General features: G+C 58.6%; 8 protein-coding genes and 1 non-coding gene across 9 annotated transcripts; 5 read left to right on the top strand and 4 right to left on the bottom strand.

Annotated features, from left to right (window-relative positions):
- Positions 1–82: 82 nt before the first annotated feature.
- On the bottom strand, positions 83–2,409 carry TRAVEDRAFT_43884 (MFS general substrate transporter; the record flags this gene model as incomplete). Its single annotated transcript, XM_008035747.1, has 11 exons — positions 83–210; positions 271–415; positions 473–800; positions 862–1,267; positions 1,326–1,586; positions 1,650–1,709; positions 1,761–1,796; positions 1,919–2,036; positions 2,090–2,112; positions 2,165–2,183; positions 2,251–2,409. The coding sequence occupies 11 exons, from the start codon at positions 2,407–2,409 to the stop codon at positions 83–85; spliced, it is 1,683 nt and encodes a 560-aa protein (XP_008033938.1).
- A 368-nt stretch (positions 2,410–2,777) lies between these two features.
- On the top strand, positions 2,778–3,456 carry TRAVEDRAFT_56515 (uncharacterized protein). Its single transcript, XM_008035832.1, has 3 exons — positions 2,778–3,051; positions 3,164–3,291; positions 3,345–3,456. The coding sequence occupies exons 1-2, from the start codon at positions 2,952–2,954 to the stop codon at positions 3,265–3,267; spliced, it is 204 nt and encodes a 67-aa protein (XP_008034023.1). The 5' UTR covers positions 2,778–2,951; the 3' UTR covers positions 3,268–3,291; positions 3,345–3,456.
- A 445-nt stretch (positions 3,457–3,901) lies between these two features.
- On the top strand, positions 3,902–4,008 carry TRAVEDRAFT_t31. The gene has a single exon. It is a non-coding gene; the product is annotated as a tRNA-Ser (tRNA).
- An 848-nt stretch (positions 4,009–4,856) lies between these two features.
- Positions 4,857–7,169, top strand: TRAVEDRAFT_142536 (uncharacterized protein). The gene is made up of 6 exons (XM_008036466.1): positions 4,857–4,975; positions 5,052–5,073; positions 5,130–6,006; positions 6,062–6,174; positions 6,227–6,392; positions 6,445–7,169. Exons 1-6 carry the CDS (start codon positions 4,942–4,944, stop codon positions 6,661–6,663), a joined length of 1,431 nt encoding a protein of 476 aa, XP_008034657.1. The 5' UTR covers positions 4,857–4,941; the 3' UTR covers positions 6,664–7,169.
- A 764-nt stretch (positions 7,170–7,933) lies between these two features.
- Positions 7,934–8,731, bottom strand: TRAVEDRAFT_17883 (uncharacterized protein; the record flags this gene model as incomplete). The annotated part of the gene is made up of 4 exons (XM_008035307.1): positions 7,934–7,969; positions 8,029–8,373; positions 8,395–8,585; positions 8,629–8,731. The coding sequence occupies 4 exons, from the start codon at positions 8,729–8,731 to the stop codon at positions 7,934–7,936; spliced, it is 675 nt and encodes a 224-aa protein (XP_008033498.1).
- A 669-nt stretch (positions 8,732–9,400) lies between these two features.
- TRAVEDRAFT_26800 (phosphoribosylformylglycinamidin) lies at positions 9,401–13,745 on the top strand. Its single transcript, XM_008035418.1, has 2 exons — positions 9,401–9,468; positions 9,525–13,745. The coding sequence occupies exon 2, from the start codon at positions 9,531–9,533 to the stop codon at positions 13,599–13,601; it is 4,071 nt and encodes a 1,356-aa protein (XP_008033609.1). The 5' UTR covers positions 9,401–9,468; positions 9,525–9,530; the 3' UTR covers positions 13,602–13,745.
- Positions 13,746–13,887: 142 nt separating this feature from the next.
- Positions 13,888–14,719, bottom strand: TRAVEDRAFT_43880 (uncharacterized protein; the record flags this gene model as incomplete). The annotated part of the gene is made up of 4 exons (XM_008035746.1): positions 13,888–13,926; positions 13,989–14,291; positions 14,354–14,562; positions 14,623–14,719. The coding sequence occupies 4 exons, from the start codon at positions 14,717–14,719 to the stop codon at positions 13,888–13,890; spliced, it is 648 nt and encodes a 215-aa protein (XP_008033937.1).
- Positions 14,720–15,478: 759 nt separating this feature from the next.
- On the top strand, positions 15,479–19,136 carry TRAVEDRAFT_43879 (uncharacterized protein; the record flags this gene model as incomplete). The annotated part of the gene is made up of 8 exons (XM_008035745.1): positions 15,479–15,634; positions 15,708–16,728; positions 16,780–17,546; positions 17,597–17,675; positions 17,728–18,169; positions 18,225–18,319; positions 18,374–19,015; positions 19,072–19,136. The coding sequence occupies 8 exons, from the start codon at positions 15,479–15,481 to the stop codon at positions 19,134–19,136; spliced, it is 3,267 nt and encodes a 1,088-aa protein (XP_008033936.1).
- A 732-nt stretch (positions 19,137–19,868) lies between these two features.
- On the bottom strand, positions 19,869–20,369 carry TRAVEDRAFT_99151 (uncharacterized protein; the record flags this gene model as incomplete). Its single annotated transcript, XM_008036465.1, has 3 exons — positions 19,869–19,909; positions 19,968–20,060; positions 20,123–20,369. Coding segments are annotated over 3 exons (381 nt in total), but the record flags the coding sequence as incomplete, so codon positions are not given.
- Positions 20,370–20,371: the final 2 nt, after the last annotated feature.

The raw sequence follows: 20,371 nt of genomic DNA, 5'->3' as shown, positions 1-20,371 counted from the left end.
TTTCCTTCAGAGTTCTATCCCACAACAACGCCCCGAATAGCACTCCGTCCCCAACCCACACCGTCTAGATCGTCGCAATACACTAGTTCTGCGCGCGCAGGCGCTCCGCCTCGCGCTGCTCTTCCGCGTAGATGATATCCGGGTCGCGGCCGCGCACCTCGGGCAGGAGGAAGGAGAAGCCGGCGCCGGCGACGCAGCAGCCGAAGAAGACTGTACGAGTAGGGACGCGGTCAGTACATATCGAAGATACGATATTGGGAAAGGACGTACTCCAAAGGACGGCAGGCGTGCCGATCTTTTTCGTGAGACTGTTGAAGGCGAGGGCGGAGATGATCGCGCCGGCCTTACCGCAGGCGGCGGACATGCCGTGTGCAGAGGCACGGAAGCGGGTGGGGAACACCTCTGCAGGGTAGCACTACACGCACATAGTAAGCATCTTACTCAACTGACAGCCAAACAAAGAACCACTCACATAGGTAGTCGTGTTCGCGCCGAAGTTGAAGAAGAACTGGAGGAACGCAAAGCACACGACGAACGCCGCGGTGCTCAGCGTCTCGAACTTGCCCGCGAGGATCGCGAGGAAGAGCGCGGCGAAGAGGAAGCCCTGGATCTGGATCCACTTCCGTCCGAGCTTCTCGATCGTGAGGATCGTCGCGTAGTACCCGGGCACGAACCCGAGCGCGGTGATGATGAGGTTCCCGACGCCGATCTTGAACAGGTTGTTCCACGGCGTGCCGTCCTTGCCCGCGAACCCGATCTGCTGCAGCACGACGTTCTGGTTCAGGTTGATGCCGTAGAACCTGGTGAGCGACGGGCCGGTCAGTACAGCCGCACGTCTCTGCGAGCGAGGGAAGAACATACGCAATGTCGAGCAGGAACCAGCAAGTGCACGTCCCCATGAGGATCTTGAGGTGGCGCCACTCCGAGAAGTACTGGAAGAAATCGCGGAAGTGCGCCTTCTTCGCCGCCGCGAGGTCCGCGACGGCGCGCTTGGCCCGCGCATCCTCCGCGGCCGCGGCCGCAGTCTCGGTCTCACTCTCGCTGGGGGGCGTACGCGTGCCGTCGGAGGAGCTTGTAGGGACGGGCTTCTCGGTCACGGCGGGGTCTGCGTTCGCCTTCTTCTTCAGTTCCTCGATAGACTCTTCGTCCGCAATCGGCTGGTTGCCCTTGCGCGACTCCGTGTAGCGCGTGGACTCGGGCAGCGTGAGCCGCTGGTAGAGCGTGCCGAACGCCGGGATGAGCGAGAGCCCGACAAGGATGCGCCAGACTGTATGCCATTCGTCAGTCGGGCCGAGCACCGGACAGCGGCGGGGAATCAGACGTACCTCCGTCAACTTTGCTCGTCTTGCCGTCGACCTCCATTGTGTGCTTGTAGCACAGCAAGACAATAATCGTCGCGAGACTGCCGACGAACGAGCCCCAGCCCTGGTTGGCGAAGATGTACGCGAGGAGCGTGCCGCGACGCTTGAGGTTCGCGCGGTCGGTCGCGACGGACGCGGACATGGGGTAGTCGCCGCCGATGCCAATACCGAGGATGATACGCCATACGCCGAGCCAGATGAGCGAGCCGGAGGGGGAGAGGGCGCCTGTGTCGGGGTGTGTTAAGCTTATTCCTTGTGTACGTACGAGCGGGAGAAGCCAATTCATACCTGTAGGGTCGCAAAGCGAGCCAATGGTGGCGAAGATGATGAGCATAAGCTCCTTGCCGTCTGGAACATCGATTAGCCGGATGCAAACGCAGGGAGGAGAGCCCGACGTACAGACTGCTTTTCGACCGAAATAGTCCGCAGAGTAGCCTGGTTGAAAAACGGAGGTTAGAACGACAGTCCCTGCGTACATTGCGACAATCGCCGCCATCGCGCGCGCCGCATTGAGGCAAGCGGGATGGTCACACGAGCAGTGGAGGAGGCGGACATACCGAATGCGAATTGACCGATCACACTGCCGATATTTGCACCGGCCTTGACGAAGCCCTCGAGATTTGGTGGGAGGGATTCACCACCGTATAACCGGTATTGCAACATTGTCGCGACGGGCTGGAGATTCGGTAAGGATGGGGGACGGATCAAAAGTGTGGCTGAGGGCTTACGTTGATGATGAAGAGGTCATAGGCTTTACGGACGTTAGGATCGTTCGTGAGCAGCTACGGGGAGTATGTACGCACCATCTAGGAAGAATCCGACCTGTGTAGGGGGTAAGAGAAAAATTGAGCACTGGTCGTGTGACTGAAAAAAGTGCACGGCGGCGTACCCCAGCGATGCCCAGGAGCTTCACTTCACGATATGAGAGGAGGAAGGGGTAGCGGACGTCTCCTTCGCGCTCGTACTCCTCGAGGTTGGAGACATGTTGCGTTGCAGCGCGATCCGAGTGAACGGGCGCGGGTGCGTCTGAGTGTGCCGCGGAGGCCATCGCGCAGAAATGGAGGAGAGGAGGAAGGAGTGAGGCTTGGCGGGCCCGGCGAGCAGTCTATAAGTCTGGAGGTCGGTGATGGGCGCTGAGAGAGGGCGTAAGCGAGGGGACGCACGTTCGTCGAGGCGACTCCAGCGACTCCACCCGTAGCGTGCAGTGGACTGAGGGAGGTCCCGTCGGACTCGGCTTCCTCTCCCGCCCGGCGCCTCCGCACTTATATTTTCTCCCTGCCTTTCTTGGCGACGGTCCCTCTCTCTCCCCGGCAGACCGCACCGCCACCACTCCAGCCTCGCACTCGAGCCCTCCATGATCGTCAGTCCGCTGTACCGCTGCGATCCAGGCCATATCTTTCTATGTGCGCTACCTTCCATAGCGCAAGAGGAAGAGGTAGCTGCCAGAGCTACACCACACGGAAGGCGGACCCCACCGTATTGAAACTTGTCGGCCTGTGAAACGCAGGAGGGAGATGAACGTGCGTACACAAACTACGCTGCCGAACAAGCTTAGTTGGTAGCCGCATTTCCATCTCTGTCAATGTGCGTATGTGTGGTCAAAGTTTGGCAACCTCACCTGCGTCATGGGCCTGTCCTTTCCCGGACAGCGAAGATCATCTGCGAATTCCCGGTCCTCAGACTGTCGAAGGTGCGTCTGTGTTCCTTCAACACTGCATCTGAAGCCAAGAGTGCAAGGCGACATGAACGCAGATACGTGTACTGCCGTTACTAATTCAATTCATCGATCATCGTCGGAACAGTTGTTCTCAGTAGCCGCCATCTCGCGCAGTACCAGCCTGTAGATGCGCAGGTGAATCACACTAATCCGCTACCGTTTGTCGGCCAGTCAACGTGCGCACTTTGATATCTCATCTGGAGAGCTCATAAGGTTACTATGTATTGCAATGTGCACTGCATCACGCTCACGCGCTCCATCCACAGATGACGCTCTTTCGCCCGGTTTAACGCGAAACGAGCCATCTCGACGTACGGCATCCCCGGAGCTCGACGGCTGCGCCACACACGTTCCTAGGGCTACACAGGCATCGCGTATACCAGGCCAGCTCCTTCAACTTCGTCCGACCACACTCCGTCGGGGGGCACTTGCGATGGTACTACATATGTACGACCAACCAACCTACTGCTACCGGCGCAACGCTCGCACATCCGCTGAAACACGCTGAAACTGTGCCTTGCGTCAGCTTTATTTCATTTTTAGCGGGGCGCGGAGGTGCAGATCCCGTTCGGCGCTGCGCATTCGAATTTCGGATTTGTAGATCAAGTGGTGGCTGAGTATCATCGACCAAGATCAGTGGTCGCCGTTCGTCTGCGCGGTCGGCAGCTATTGCTCCCTATTACTCTATCCCAGTCAGACACTATTCCTGCGTAAGTACCGGGGAGGGACCTCGCGCAAGCACTTCAGAGGATTGGAGAAGGCTCACGGACCATCTCCTGAGGCACTCCTTGACAGAGCGACAAGTAGGGAGCTTGGATATCAAGCTGATATGGCCGAGTCGTTAAGGCGAGTGATTTGAACAGCAGGATTCGAACCTGCTCAAATATCACTTGGGATTTTCCCGCGTAGGTTCAACTCCTGCTGTCAGCGTTCCTTTTGCACCTCGCGAGTACAGACGAATCGACTGATTGAATATGGAGGGGCTGGTGCAAGTGGAACAAGCAAATGAATGTTTGCAGTGAGAGGCGTTGCGTTATTTTAGCCCCAGCGCCTACCTGAGACCATGAATATCATGGCTCTTCCGGAGACGCCGTGAGACGCTCTCACAGTACGTACTCTCTTCTCAGGGGCGTTGCTCAGTAACAGTGCGGGTAGCTAGTGGCCTGTACTTGGTTGCCAGACAGAACGAGTGTGGGACGCGCCGAAAAGTACTGCGCGAAAAATGCACAGAATACCTACGAATGTACCCAAGGGCGGCGCCTGAGGCGTACAGACGACGCTCGGTCCGTCAAATTGCAGCAGCTCGTTTCTAGGCGGGCTGCGGAATGCTCATGATGATGGAATTGCCAGAGACCGCCGGCGCCGGTGCCGGAACGGAGAGCTCCACGGCACGAGAGACGGAGGGAGGTGCTCGTCATGATGCATGTGTGCAGGCACGGCGAGCTGCACGGCCATGGAGACGACTGCCCCGTCGTGCCAAGCGGCCTTGTATTCGTCGACGCGGAGGTATTCGGCAGGGCCAGTGGCAGAGGCTGTCCTTGTGCGCCGGCGGGGGCGAACAAGTGAGATGTCGCCGGGACAGCGCCGGCGCACGCGAGCAGGCCGGGGCCGGATCAGGGGAAAGGGATGAGGCTGGGCGGGGATTGGGCGAGGCTGCGAGCATTGCTGGCGCATTCGGACTCCGCTTTGGGCGCTGCAGCTGGGATAGGTAAGGTACGGGCAGGCGCTGAGAGGCTTGCCCAACGCCGTCGTCGTCGCCGCGCTGCGACCCCCTCCGCATCGTCCCCGCCATCCCCCTCAACCTGCCCGCTCCTTTGTTCCTTCTGCTGTTTTGTCCCGACACGACCTGAGGGTGGTCGCACCATGCTCCGGTTGACCTCGGACCACTTCCCAGTCTGTAAGTCCCTGGTCTCACCCAATCGTGCTTGATGGCGAGTGCGCGGCCAGCCTTAATTGACGCACCCTCCTCCTAGTTGTACCATTTGGGATCATTGGGTACGCGCGACGCCCACACATCGTCCGTAGAGACGTGCATGCTAACGGTTGTCCAGCTTTTATCGATACTTGTGGTACCTAATACGTATAGCTGCCTCCCTCGCCTACCGCCCCGTCCCCCTACCAGAGAACCCAACCTACATCGCCGAGGAAGATGTCACGATCGTCGTCCCCACCATCGACGCCGGAGAGGAGTTCAAGGAGGCCGCCCACAGCTGGCTTGTCGGCAAGCCCAAGGAGATTCTCATCATCACCGAGGAGAAAATGCTTGGCCCTCTGCAAGACCTCGCCAACCAGGTCGACCCCGAGCGCATCCGCGTCTTGACCGTCCCCTTCGCCAACAAACGCCTCCAGATGTCCCACGGCATCAAAAACACCACGACCGACATTATCGTCTTCGCCGACGACGACGCTATCTGGCCTCCTACCCTCCTCCCGTACACCCTGGCGTGTTTCGAGGACCAGAAGGTCGGTGGTGTCGGAACCTCGCAGCGTGTACAGCCTGTCGGCAACCGCATGACGGTCTGGGAGGTTCTCGCCGCTTTCCGTCTCTCGATCCGGAACATCGAGATCGCCTCGTCGACCCACATCGACGGCGGTCTGCCGTGTCTCTCCGGCCGTACTGCTGCCTACCGCACGGTCATCCTGAAGGATCCCGAGTTCTTGCACGGCTTCACGCACGACTACTGGCTTGGGAAGTACCAGCTCAACTCGGGCGATGACAAGTTCCTCACCCGCTGGATGGTCGCCCACGGCTGGAGCACCTACGTCCAGTGCTGCAAGGAGGCTGAGCTCCTCAGTACGATGAAGCCCAACTGGCGGTTCTTGAAGCAGGTGCTTCGATGGACACGTAACACCTGGCGGTCGGACTTGCGTTCTCTCTTCACCGAGCGGTACATCTGGACATCGCATCCGTATGTTGCGTACACGATGGTAGGCACTGATTGCTTGCTCGCAACTTTTGTCCGGCCTGATCATCCTGTTTCAGGTTGACAAACTGTTCAACCCGTTCACGTTGCTTGCGGGACCGGTTTTCGTCGGCATAGTGGTTTACAAGTCGACAATCCCGGTTGATGACGGCGGTTTCCATTTGCCTTGGTGGTAAGTGATACTCACGTTCGAGCGCCTGTTGTGTCACTGACCGTCTTTGCAGGAACGTTGTGGTCAGTTATTTCGTTTGGTTGTTCGCTACCCGGACGGCGAAGCTCCTTCCCCATCTGTGGTACCGGCCACAAGACGTCATCCATGTACCCGCCTTCATCCTATTCGGCTACTACTTCTCCATCATGAAGATTTATGCACTACTGACGCTTCACGAGGTTTGTGTCTTGCATCTCCTCCCACTTGCTCTTACTCATATCTGTCCATTAGACTGGTTGGGGTACCCGTGCCGGTATCGGCGATGCTCGGGCTGCCACTGCAGCGGCGGACGCGGGCGCAGGTGGTCAGGGTTACGTGGAGAAGCTCCCGGACACGCCCAGCTACCCGCAACAGCAGTACCCACAACAACCATACTCCCCACAACCACCACAGCAGCAGCAGTACTACCAGCAGCCACCAGTGGAGATGCAGGCAGGATACGCGCGGTGATCGTGATCGCCGCCGTGCTCGCGGGTGTGTACGAGTCGAGATGCCCCTCACTGCTACGTTCCGAACTTCTTTCTCCTACCGCACATTTCTCCCTAGGCATTCATCCTCTACACCCGGCTCCTGCCTCACATCGTCTACGCTCCCCATCTACGGTACCCAGAATATACCCACCGTGTCTCACAGCCCGGTGCATGGAGATCTAGTCGTCTGCCGTCCCCGCCACGTCGTACTACACGCTCGCCCACGCTCGCCGCCGACGCCCCGCACCACCGCCGTTGTCTCGCTACGCTTGCATCCCGGATAGTGTGTGCATGTAATATGTACAGTCTGCCCGCCCGTCTTCTCGGACCCTTCGCGTAGATCCCCTGCTGCGCTGCCGGCTCTCGCGGGGTCTGTGTGGGCACGGGCCGCCACCGCAGCGCGGGTCTTGAACTTTACGACAGCATGGATGTTCATAGCACAACACCTCCGTATCTATTATAGCGTCGGGCTCCGGTGCCACCCCCCTAGTTTACATGCTGTTTCTTTCTCGTTCGTTCGGTACGAAAATGGACGTTCCTTTTGGGCACCGCACTCTTCTGGCCGGGAATAGGACCAGGGCTGCGCCGCCCGCGTGCGATGGCCGCGGATGCTGGGATGCATCATGCTGCTGCGAACAGGGCTAAGTATGTTCGGGTGGTTCGCGCTATACGTGGGTGCTCGAACTCACGATCTGTCCGATGGTGTTCCCTTTATAACTACACAAAAATAACGAAGTGCTGCGAGAAGGTACCCGGTGATATTGCTTTTCGCCGAATCCTGCGCGAACCGCTTAGAAAGGCGCCCCTTCGCGCCGGACTGGAAGACGCGAAGACTGTTAGCATTTATAGCGAGCGCAGTAACCCACCCGTGTCGGTACCGGCCCTGGTGATACCGCCTCATCTGACCTCGAACGTCAACGCCGCTCACAACCAATGGAACGGCTTGCTCGCTCGCAACCCTTTCGCATGAGGCAGCGAAGCATTAGGGTCGGAGTGATTGGTGTACGGGACGCTTCCTAGAGCGAACATTATATGCATATTCGATGTGCTTCCCGGCATGAGGTCCGTATTTGGCGGCAGAGCAGCCTCTCGAGACCTTGAGAACGCCCTCGGTTAATGCGCCAAGCATCCGCGAGATTGCATCGTTCACCGGCGCGTTCGTTCCAGGGTGAATCGCAGTCGAGGATATTGATACATGTACACGACTGTACAGCCAATGTCGCCGGGGGCGGTATGCACAGCGGGTAGGGCTACTGCTTCGGAAATGGTCCATGCATCCTCAAAAACTGTAAAATAAGGATGAGCATCTGCCGCGTCGGCACCAGCAGGAGTTGGATGGACGTACATCCGCTTTACCAGGAAATTCGTCTGGCAAGTTATATTCCACCCGGATGCTCGACAGCTGCAGCGCCATAGCACGCCATCCGACAGATTGGAGAATGAAGGCATCCTCGCCGCGCCCTCCCAAACCATTTGCCGGGATCGCGAACCGCGGCCTGAGTTTTGCCCGGCACAAGAAGTCCGCACGCAGGTACTTGTAGGCCTTTCGCCAGATAGCCCGATCGGACCTCTTGAACAAGCTCCAGTTTCGCGGGGTTGCCTCGGATGGGTGTAATATGAGCGTGTCGAATGCCTTCTTGACAAACGTCTGCTCTCGCAGCGTCAGCATTTCGTTGCGCTCGATCTGCTGCTGCGGCGAATAAATGCTTACCTTGTAGCTCAACATGGCCACATCGACTCTACCCCAGAGAGTTTGTACCTCGAGTTGGTCGTTCCACACGACAATGATACCCGTCGTGAGCTTGACCGTGGTGCTTTTGGTGGACGGAGTTTTCGGCGTGCTGGCTGGTGAAGGGACTGATGAGTCCTTTGGGGAGTCTTTGTCCTGCGACGCATCGGAACCTATGATACAACCGTTGAGTCAACATAGATGTGTCGTGTTCACAGTGAAGCGCAGTTCCTTTTACTCCTTCATCTTCGTTGACAGTGACATGGTCCGATGAAAGGTATGAGGGTGGATCGCATTCCGTGGCTGGTGTGCCCGACATGGCGGTTTATAATCCTCAGTCGATAGCCTGAAGTCGAGAAGTGAGGAGTATAGAGTACGGTGATGCGAGATGTGCTGGAGAGATTTATATACGCATGTTGTTGACCGGTGCCACTTGGAAGGAACCTAAACCAGAGATGCTGATGCGGGTAACTCGCGTCATTAGATAGATGCATATAGGAATATACAACACGGCTCTGCACGAAGTACAGGCAACCCGGACCACTCGGAAAGAACCTAAACCACTTGAGCAAGCGTCAGCATGTTGTCACTGTATATTTATGGTGAAGCGTGTAGTTTTACTTTCACTCACTTCGAATATATCTTCTGCTTGACCCCGGTACCTCTTCAGGCCTCACAATAATTTTTTTCTGGAGTAAGCAGGAAAGTGGTGCAAGGATGGTAGTCCTGCGATGTGGTTGGTGGTTAGAGTCGCGCCTGGCCTAAGGTCGCAGTCAGCGCTAAATACAGTCATTGGGGAACCCCGATTATAACGGACCATGTATAGATTAGATTAGATCGACCCCGCTCTCGTCTTTCAGCAAAATTCCTGACCATCTCTTGCTCGATGTCGACCATTCAGTTCACCGCGCCGAGTCTCCTACCCACCGCACGCCGTGAGTAGCATGTAAACCGTAACAGTCATCTATGTCAACTTGATGTTCCAGGTGCGGAAACAGCGCCCAACGGGCCTGGAGGTTGATCAACTAGGAAAGAGTCATCTTCCGCTGAAGTCCGGTGAGTGTTCAAGTCATCGTAGATGTGCCGCGTTCTCATCTTGAGTGCAACGCAAGTTTGCAATGCTTGTTCTTTCTGGAAGCTCCTCCCTTTCCTCCTCAAAACGGGACGTCGTTCTCAAGAACATCCAGGTGGCATGTCCTCACATCGCCTCCGTTGATGCCGTTTACCTCCACCTCGTCGCATGCCGATCGCAAATCACGGAGGGGGAACTATCCAAACAAGACTCTCCTTCCCGTCATATCCTTGATCGCCTCCTGGAGTATGGCGACCACATCGAGCTTCCCGGCACAATCTCTGCCATCCATTCCCGGCAGAATGTCATCTTCGTATTGCCTCGTCCCGGCTCAGTCTCTCCGTGGTCAAGCAAAGCGACGGATATCGCACGGATTTGCAAGCTAGGCGAACAAGTCGAGCGTCTTGAGCGCGGGTTCGCCTACGTCTTCACCACCACGGACGGTTCGAGTGTCACCCCAGAGGTCGTAACCAGCATAGCTCCTCTCATTCACGATCGCATGACTCAAGTCGTTCAAACTTCCTTGCCGGAGTCCGAGGCCATCTTCGAACACAAGGAAGCCAGCGCTCTCCGAACAATCGATCTGGTGTCCGACCTTGACGGCAAGACCGCCCGCGAAAAGCTCATGGCTGCAAACAAGGAGCTCGGCCTCGCTCTCTCCCCGGACGAGATTGAATACCTTGTCGCCGCATATGTCACTGGGTCTGCGCCGATCAACCGCAACCCCACCGATGCCGAGCTCTTCATGTTCGCGCAGGTCAACTCAGAGCACTGTCGTCACAAGATCTTCAATGCCTCTTGGACGATCGATGGACAGGCACCAGACACGTCTCTCTTCCAGATGATCCGCAACACTGAGAAGCTCAATGGGGCCGGGACCATCTCCGCATACTCTGACAATGCTGCCGTACTGGAGGGTCACAACGCACCTCGTTTCGCCGTGTCGTACACCGCGGAAAGCGACGCCAATCCCGGAATCAAGCACCTCTACCACGGCGAGGTCGAGGAAATGGACATCCTTGTCAAGGTTGAAACCCACAACCACCCAACCGCTGTCTCGCCATACCCTGGTGCTGCTACGGGCTCCGGCGGCGAGATTCGCGACGAGGGCGCTGTCGGACGCGGTTCGAAGCCCAAGGCCGGGCTGGCGGGCTTCACCGTCTCCAATCTCCTCATCCCCGGCTACGAGCAGCCTTGGGAGACAGACTTCGGACGACCTGCACACATTGCGTCTGCGCTGGATATCATGATAGATGGCCCGCTCGGCGCGAGCGCATTCAATAATGAGTTTGGCCGCCCGGCCCTCGCAGGCTACTTCCGGACGTTCTCGGAGAGCGTCCCTCTCGCGGACGAGGGAAAGACGGAAGTGAGGGGATACCACAAGCCTATCATGATCGCTGGTGGCTTGGGCAATGTCCGCCCGGCCTTTGCCCACAAGTCGAAGATCTCCCCCGGCGCGAAGATTATTGTCCTCGGCGGCCCTGGACTGCTCATCGGCCTTGGCGGAGGCGCCGCTAGCAGTCAGGTTTCTGGTGCGGGCTCTGCGGAGCTTGACTTCGCAAGCGTCCAGCGAGACAACGCCGAGATGGAGAGGCGCTGCCAGCAAGTCATCGACGCTTGCACCAACCTGGGTGACGCGAACCCCATCCAGTCAATCCACGACGTCGGCGCCGGTGGACTTTCGAACGCACTCCCCGAGCTAGTTCACGATTCCGACTTGGGCGCGACGTTCGAGATCCGAGACGTCCTCGTCGCGGACACGAGCATGTCACCGATGGAAATCTGGTGCAATGAGAGCCAAGAGCGCTACGTCCTGGCCATCTCACCGGAGAAAGAGGAGCTGTTCCGCGGTCTGGCGGAACGCGAACGGTGTCCGTTCTCTGTCGTCGGCACCGCGCACGACTCTGACGAGCTGGTTGTGACCGACCGGCTGCTCAAGCAGGACGTCATCCGCCTGAAGATGTCGACGCTGTTCGGCAAGCCACCCCGCATGCATCGCACCGACAAGCGCGTCGCGCCTCCTTCCGTCGCATTCAACGCGGACCTCTCCAGCTACCTGCCCGACCTCGACGAGGCCGCTCGGACTTCCACCGCAGTCGAGCGGGTCCTCCGCCTGCCCTCTGTCGGCTCCAAGTCCTTCCTGATCACCATCGGGGACCGCACGATCACCGGCCTCGTCACCCGCGACCAGATGGTAGGCCCCTGGCAGGTGCCCGTCGCCGACGTCGCCGTTACGCGTTCCTCGTACGGCTTCGACGTGGTGACTGGGGAGGCCATGGCAATGGGCGAGCGCACGCCGATCGCCATCCTGAACGCGGCCGCCTCTGCGCGCATGGCGGTGGCCGAGTCGCTGACGAACCTCGCTACCGCGCACGTCGGCGATCTCGGCCGCGTCAAGCTTAGCGCGAACTGGATGTGCGCCGCGTCGAAGGAGGGCGAGGGCGCGGCGCTGTATGACGCCGTGCAGGCGGTCGGGCTGGAGCTGTGCCCTGCTCTCGGCGTGGGCATCCCTGTTGGGAAGGACTCGATGTCGATGTCGATGAAGTGGCAGGAGGGCGCAGAGAAGCGCGAGGTCAGCTCGCCGCTCTCACTCATCGTGACTGCGTTTGGTAGGGTGGAGGACGTCGGGAAGACGTGGACGCCGCAGCTCCGCACCGACGTGAGCGAGCCTACATTACTGCTGTTCTTCGACCTGGCGTGTGGCAAGCAGCGACTAGGTGGCTCTGCGATTGCGCAGGTGTTCAAGCAGGTCGGCTCGGAGGCGCCGGATGTTGTGGAGGCTCAGGACGTCAAGGCGTTCTTTGTCGCGTCCCAGGCTATCCGTCAAGAGCTGCCAGGGGCGGTCCTCGCCTACCACGACCGCTCGGATGGCGGCCTGTTCACCACTCTCGTCGAAATGGCGTTCGCGGGACGAACAGGTGTGGCGATTGACTTGCAGCCCATCACCTCCGACTCGGAGTTCGTAGCGGCGATGTTCAACGAGGAGTTGGGCGCCGTCCTGCAAGTCCGCGAGGCCGATGTCTCTCGCGTCACCGACTTCTTCACGCAACACGGCTTCCCCAAGTCGTCTGTCCACACCGTTGGTCATCTGAACGCCGATGAGAGCATCCGCTTCACTGTCGGCTCCAAGGAGGTCTACAGCAGCACTCGAGCACACTTGCAGGCAACTTGGGCGGAGACGTCGTACCGCATGCAATCTCTCCGCGACGACCCCAAAGGCGCCGAGGAAGAGTTCGCGCTCATCAAGTCCACCGACTTTAAGGGCATCTACTACGACCTCAAGTTCACCCATCAGCCATCGCGGAGCCTCTTCCGCAGACCCAAGGTCGCCATCCTGCGCGAGCAGGGCGTGAACGGGCAGGTCGAGATGGCCTGGGCCTTCACCGCCGCAGGCTTCGACGCCGTCGACGTGCACATGTCCGACATCCTCCGCGGCGCAGTCGCGCTCGACTCCTTCCGCGGGTTCGCCGCCTGCGGCGGCTTCTCCTACGGCGACGTGCTCGGCGCCGGCAAGGGCTGGGCGAACTCCGTGCTGCTCAACGCGACCGCGCGCGCGGCCTTCGCCGCGTTCTTCGCGCGCGAGGACACGTTCGCGCTCGGGGTGTGCAACGGCTGCCAGTTCATGAGCAGCCTGCGCGAGATCATCCCTGGGGCGGACGCGTGGCCCGCGTTCAAGCCGAACCGCTCCGAGCGCTTCGAGGGCCGCGTGTCCGTCGTCGAGGTCGTCCCCAACGAGGTCACCGCGCGCTCCGTCTTCCTGCGCGATATGGCGGGGTCGCGCCTGCCCGTCGCGGTCGCGCACGGGGAGGGCCGCGCGGCGTTCGCGGCGGACGGCCAACGCGCGGCGCTGGAGGGCGCGGGGCTCGTCGCGCTGCGTTACGTGGACTCGGCAGGCGCGCCGACGGAGGTGTACCCGCTGAATCCGAACGGGAGCCCGGGCGGGATTACCGGCGTGCAGACGCCGGACGGGCGCGTGCTCGCGCTCATGCCGCACCCGGAGCGCGTCGTCGCGCTCGAGAGCAACAGCTGGTACCCGCCGGAGTTCGCGGATGCGTGGAAGGGCACAGGGCCGTGGTTCCGGTTTTTCCAGAGTGCGAGGAAGTGGTGCGGGGAGTAGGTAGATCGTTAGGGGTGGCTGGGTTGGTCGAAGGGAAGGTGAAAAAGAATCTCGTTGCGTTCGAAGAGAAGTTTGTTACTCGTGTATCGGTATAAAGGGGAAAGTAGATCCGTAGAATCAAGAATCAATGTATAGACGGCTGAACTATCTGAGGATGCTGTTGCGCACCGACGCAGCGAAGGACCGTGTGATGTTGAGGTCCCGAGTCAGGTTGTACACGTCAAGTGCTGTGCATAGAAGTACACGTCGCGGTCATAGAGAATAGTGTACAATAACCTTCACTGGCTCACTCAGCCTTCGGGGTCTTCCCAAGAATTTTCAGTAGCTGTTGACCCGGCGCAGATAAGAAGCAACACTCATACCACAGCCACAGAAAGCCGGACGTACCTCCACTTTGTTAGGATACACTTCGGGAGGCTGGTACTCGACCTGGATCTTGACAATCTTCTGCATCATCTCCTGCCAGCCCACCGGCTGCAGCATCACAGACTCCTCCACAGAGCCCTCTGACCCGTCGCCTTGGCCAGCCCATTGCGGCCTGAACTTCACTCTGGCCGCAAAGTCCGCCTGGAGAAAGTTGTAGGCCTCATAAAAGATGGCGCGCTGGGATTTCACGAAAGGGCTGAACGCCCACTTGGGCGCGCGGGACGGGTGCAGGATGAATGTGTCGAATACCATCCTGGCGAATTGCTGTTTATCCTGCTGTCAGCTTGCGTGTATGGGCTGCGTATGGCAGTCAAGGGGCGACATACGTGGTAGCCTAATTTAGCGACACCCGCTCGGCCCCAGGCGGTCTGACAGTGCGTGATGGCGTTGCCCACGACGATGATGTGAGGCGAGAGGGTGACGGGGCCCGGGCCCTGCACCGGAGGAGGGGCATGCTTGATCGCGGTGTCGGCCGTACCGTCCGTCGTAACCGCACGAAGAGGCTGACTTGTAGCATTTTGCTTCTCGAGAACGTCTGAGGATGAGTTATTGCATGTTCAACTCTTTGGTGGACTACAGCTCGGGTCCGACATACCTGGGCTGCTGTCCTCATGCTCCATATCCTCATAGACGGTGCTAGTATCGTCGTCCAAGGAAGGGGTCATAAGCTTTGGGGACTCCGATGTAGACATGATCTAACAGTGTAGGGGCGATATGGTATGGTTCTGATGAGACTGAGTGAACTCGAGTGTACTTGGAATCGGGGAGGAAGTGTCGAGCTTGGAGTCGAGCAGTGAGATACTTGCGACTGGTGACGTGAGCCAATGTACAAATGCGCGCTCCAAACTCCATGACGTATAGAACACAAGCTCAGAGATCTCATTCCTATAATCGGTGCAAAGCTGGGCCCTTTGAGCGACATGTTGACTGCATAATTGCAGGCTTGAGTACTGAGTACCCAACGATACCTGCTAGAATCAGGCTTGATGCTTGATGCCCGTATCGGTGCTGAGGATATCTCAAGAAAGTCCTTGTAGCACTAGTACTGCACAAGAGCCAGGGCGCCGCAGTACATTCTCAGGCCGTCACCGAGTGGAGAGTCCAGAGGCAGGAGGATGATAGACGCGACACCGCCGGAAACAATCGTCGAGGAAGCAAGAGAGACATAGGCGCCCATGTATCGGTACCGGAGGAAGCGGCCCGGCCGGACAGCGAGCGCTTCGGGAAGTCCTGGTGGAGGCAGACACCTTGGACATGGACGTCGACTCTCTGCTTCAGACGCACTGCAGCTTGTCCTCATATCCAAAGGCCTTCTATCTCTGGGGCTCGCGTTTTTATCTGGGTATCTCTCTGCGCTGATGGGAACGCGTTAACACGGACGGGGTGCGTGCAGCAGGCTACAGTCCTAACCGCAACATTAGGTCCTCTCTACCCACTCCTGGAGTTCCACCATGGTCGCGCAGGCAGACAAACGACTCTTATGGCACCCGCGCGGGCAGAACAAGTTTGTCGTGGGAGGAAGTACACAAATCACGCTGTATGAGTGGCTCCCCCAGTCTTCCCAGATCAAGCAAGTCGCGTCTCAGTTAGAGCTGAACACGATGAAGGTATGTAAGCCCATATTCATCATCCTCATGAACTCGTCACCACTTCTGCCTTCTCACATAGCTCTTTCTGTAGTGTTTCGCGTGGTCGCCGGATCCTGTACTTGACGACTTGGTCGCGGTGGGCTTCGGAAATGGTCGTGTGGACCTGCTTCGCCTCGAAGCGTCCAAGCATGCTCGCAGCGGTGTGCTGTCCCACGGCCCTGCAGTCTCGCTACCGGCTCGAAATACTCGCGCATGTAACGCACTTGCGTTCTCCTCAGAAGACCCAAGCTATCTTGCCGTCGGCCTCGATAAAGTTCGCAATGACCCGAGTCTTCTCATCTGGGACATCCAATCCGCCTCTCCTATGCTCTCCATAAACACTGCCTCCCCAGTGGAATCTATCTCTAGACCCCTACCATACCTCCCTCGAACAGACTCGCGCGCTTCGGACTCGCGCATAATCCAACAGCATGCTCCGGTCGAGAACGTCTCGACTCTTGCCTGGCTCCCTCGCTCTTCACATTTGCTCCTTGCCGGTGTCTCGCATCGCTGGCTTCAACTCTTCGACCTTCGGAACCCCTCCTCGGGTCCCACTAAAGCTGCGAGCAAAGTCCAAGGCATTGCTACGGATCCCTTCGATGAGCACCGCGTCGCGTGTTTTGGCGACGCTATCGTGTCCATCTGGGATACACGGCGCTTCACGCAGCCTGTCCTCACATTCACAGCTAGGGACGCATCTGCAGATGGTGTAAATGGAACTCCCACGGGCAATACAGGAGCGCGCGGAAAGTCCAATACCCCAGCGAGCGCCGCTACGCACCTCACTCATGTAGAGTTTTCTTCGACGCGTCGTGGTACTCTGGCTACCCTCGAAAGGGATGCAGACTACGTGCGCTTCTGGGATGTTGTGCAAGCGCAATTTGCGGAGCCCGCCGTGGAGACTAGCCGTTCGCGCGATTCGTCTCAATCTGGGGGCAAAGCCGTACGGTCATCGTGGGTGAAATCATGGTCAACGTCCGGCTCCGCCCCTAGCCAATCGTCAATGCCGCCACCACCCATACCCTCGAATGACGTTGCGCAGTACAATTTGATACTCGCGGATACACGGCGGAGTACGAAGTCTCTGCAATATATGCGAGCGACAGTCTGATTCATGTTTACAGCCAAGACGTTCTCCCGCCCATTCGCGTCCTTCGCGCTCGTGTCAAGTTCCAAGTCGCATCCTCTCACCTCAAATGTCATGCTCGTGAATAAGGACGGCGATCTCGAGCTTTATGCTGTCCACGACACTCCTGTCCACCCGGCATGGAGCGCGCGTGGTGATCTAGCACTCGGCGTAGGCTGCTCTTACACCGTTGTCCCTGGAATCACAGATATGACGCGCCCACTAGAACCATGGGAGATTCTCGCGTATCCTTCCCGCCCCGGATCCCACGCCCAATCCCTGGAGCGTCCGGACTTCGGTGTGAGCTCGTTCGGGGGGCGGCGCTCGCGTTTGCAATCGGAGTCCCCATCGCACTCGGTGCCTCCACCGACATTTGGACGGGGAGATGAAGAGGGGTTCCCCGCACTCAGTCCCCCGCCGACGAAGCCTGCAGGGGACGAACCGCCATCGAGGTCCGGACGTCGGCGCACACACAGCCCGTCGGCCCTCAAGCAACTGCACTTCGAGCACACTGCGACTGGGAAAACGCGCTATGCGTACAGCTCTCAGGGAAAGAAGCATCGCGGAGATCAGGATGTGCAGCCGGTCCACTTCAACACGTCTATGCCGACGCCAAGGACGGTGACCCTTGCGCTCGACGATGGCGAGGTGCGGGCGAAGCCGACTCGCAAGTCTGGGCCGCTCAAGGCGCTCCAGCATGTCGTGGAGACGGATATTTCGATGGTCATGAGACAGCGTGCGATAAAAGGCTATGGCTTGGTCTATGTATGCGTTCGCATTTATTTCTATGTGTATATGCTGACTGTCACCGACAGCCTTTGCACAACTCCGCTGTCGCTCGCGATACATCACCTGACGGGTATGCTCTGTCGGAACTATGGCTATGGGTCCATCGTACGTCCCTTTCTTCGACTTATTCTCCATCGCTCGCTAATAAGCGCCATAGATGCTCAACGTTTACTCTCCTCTCCTTCGCCCATGATCGAGGGGTACAACTTCGCCTACCAGGGACTCATCGGCATCTGGGAAAGCTTCCGCCCTACACGCCCACACCCCTCGTCCAACCAGCCCACTCCGCGCATGGCGCGAAGCGCGCTCTTCGACGGCCCTGCCCCATCCCCGAAGTTGACGGCACTCAGCCTGGAAGTACCGCACCGCTCGAGCTCGAAGCAGTCTGGGGGCCGCAAGCGGAGCAGGCCGCCCGCCTCTGCGCTTCCGGACGACTTCGTAGGGGCGATTGAGGAGCTGAATGCGAGGAGCGGGAACTCGGAGTCGGTGGCGGCGTGGAAGCCGTCTGTAGGCACGGCGCGCCTGGCGCAGAGACGGTTTGCTTTGCAGCTGTGTGCGTGGAGTTTGGCGCACGACGACTTGGCGCGGGCGATCAAGAGGTACGAGCTCACAACTATCATGTGTATGTCTTACTCACAATGAAGGGATCGGAAGATGGGAGAAAGAGAACAGACACTCTCAGGCTGCGTGCTGGCTCGTCTTCACGGAACAGAACAAGCAAGCCGTCGAGTTGTTAATGCGGAGTAAAGGTACGCGCACGAAGATTGCTGTTACTAGCCCGCTAACACATTGCCCATCTGCAGACGAATCGCACCATATGATGTCCGGAATGGTCGCCGCACTGACATCAGGTGGCTCCCGGAACACCGAACTAGTGCAGCACTGCGAGCGACTCATCGTGCGCTTGCAGGACCCGTACCTCCGCGCGCTCCTCACCCACCTCACCGTGCGCGACTGGGCCGAGGTCCTCGAGGAGGACTCCCTGCCCCTGCGCGAGCGGCTTGCGATCGCGCTGCAGTTCCTGGACGACAAGGAGGTGTCCGCGTACCTGCGGCGCGTCTCCGACCGCTGCATCCACGACGGCGACATCGACGGCATCTTCGTCACTGGGCTGACCAACAGCGGGATGGACCTCCTGCAGGCGTACCTGGACCTCTCTGGGGACGTGCAGACGGCCGCGCTGCTGTCCGTGCTCCCGCCCTCGCGCGCGCAGGACGCGCGGGCGGGGCGCTGGCTCAACTCGTACCGGGACCTCCTCGACGGCTGGCGGCTCTTCCACCACAGGTGTCAGATCGACATCGACAGAGGGCATATCCTCAAGGAGGCCATAGAGAATGCGGAAATCCGGGCGTTGGAGTGGGCGCCCCGGCAGCTGCTCCTGCGCTGCAACTATTGTGGCAAGCCGATGGATCCGCCGTTCCCCGCAGATGGCCATCTTCGAGTGAGTACTGTTGCTCCACGCTCCATATGGCGTGCGCGGAGTTACTGATGAGCATGGTAGGCGACACAGTGCCCGCACTGCAGCCGGCCCTTGCCCCGGTGCTCTGTTTGTCTGATGACGCTTAGCCTTACCCCAGAGGCATCCCGTGGAGGGAACGCGTTAGCTGCGATACCGACCGGTAAGTCGATGGGTGCGACCAAATGTATCGCAGGACTTACAGACGCGGTCTAGAAACGATTGAAGAGGCGCTGGTGTTCTGTCAGACGTGTCGCCACGGAGGGCACGCGTCTCATCTCATGGAGTGGTTCTACAGCGAGGGTGGCGCGGCGACGAGAGCGCATGGGACGTGTCCCATCGCGGGGTGTGAGTGTCGCTGCTCTGACGAGATGTGATAGTGCTTCGAAAATATACATAGGTAAGTCCCGGTTTTCCCTCACTCGAGGCTGTCCCTGACCAAAATTGAAGCCCTACCGCTTAGATGCTGTTGTAATAGTCCCCAATCGTGTGATATACTAAGAACGGATACCTCTTCCATGTTTTGCACGTTGTCAACGGATCCTGTGCTCTTCTCGACAACATCAGATTAGACATTCTAATCAGGTACACCGATGCAACTTATACACCATGTTGGAGTCGCGAAACAACACATCTTTGCCTCCGGTTTGTGAGTTACAAACAACTTGATTTTGTTGTTAGACATTCACTTGGCATCGGTAGCTCGCCAAAGTTCTCATCGCCACAGATATTCATCCAGACAAATGAATCAGAATTCGTGAAGTCCGCTAATAGTGTCCATAAACGTGTCCATGAACTACGTCGAAGCTAGACCCAGACATCCCTTCAACTGCTTAGGCAGTGATAGTGAACTTGCCAGACACGTCTCCGGAATCGCCGACAACTACAAATAAATCAGCAATCCGCTCATGGCAGGTAGAGCGACGATGGTTCAAACTTACGGACGACGATGTAGTCGTCGCGGGAAACGACGTCGGGGACGGTCACAGTGACTGACCCCGCGGTGATGGGGAAGCCCGTCGCGAGTGGGTTCTCTACGGACGCAGGCGGGTGAGTAACATGTACATATTCCTCGTCCCCAAAGCTATGTGCTCACTGGTGTCAATGTGCTCGTCGTCAGAGCCGTCCTTGAGGAAGCCGAGGAAGGCCACGCCGGTCTCGGTCGTGTTGCTGGGGATGCTGGAGGTGTCCCAGGTGACGACCTGCTTCGACCCTACGGTCCACAGGTCACCGGCCTTGGGGGCCGTAACGGGCGGGGCAATGATGTCGGCGGGAGCAGCGCTGACAGCTGCGGCGGCAGCGACGAGCGCGGTGAAGATGGTGGCGAACTTGTTGGAGAACATGG

Source organism: Trametes versicolor (genome assembly GCF_000271585.1).
Source record: "Trametes versicolor FP-101664 SS1 unplaced genomic scaffold TRAVEscaffold_2, whole genome shotgun sequence".
NCBI lineage: Eukaryota > Fungi > Basidiomycota > Agaricomycetes > Polyporales > Polyporaceae > Trametes > Trametes versicolor.
This window is presented reverse-complemented; position numbering and strand designations above follow the sequence as displayed.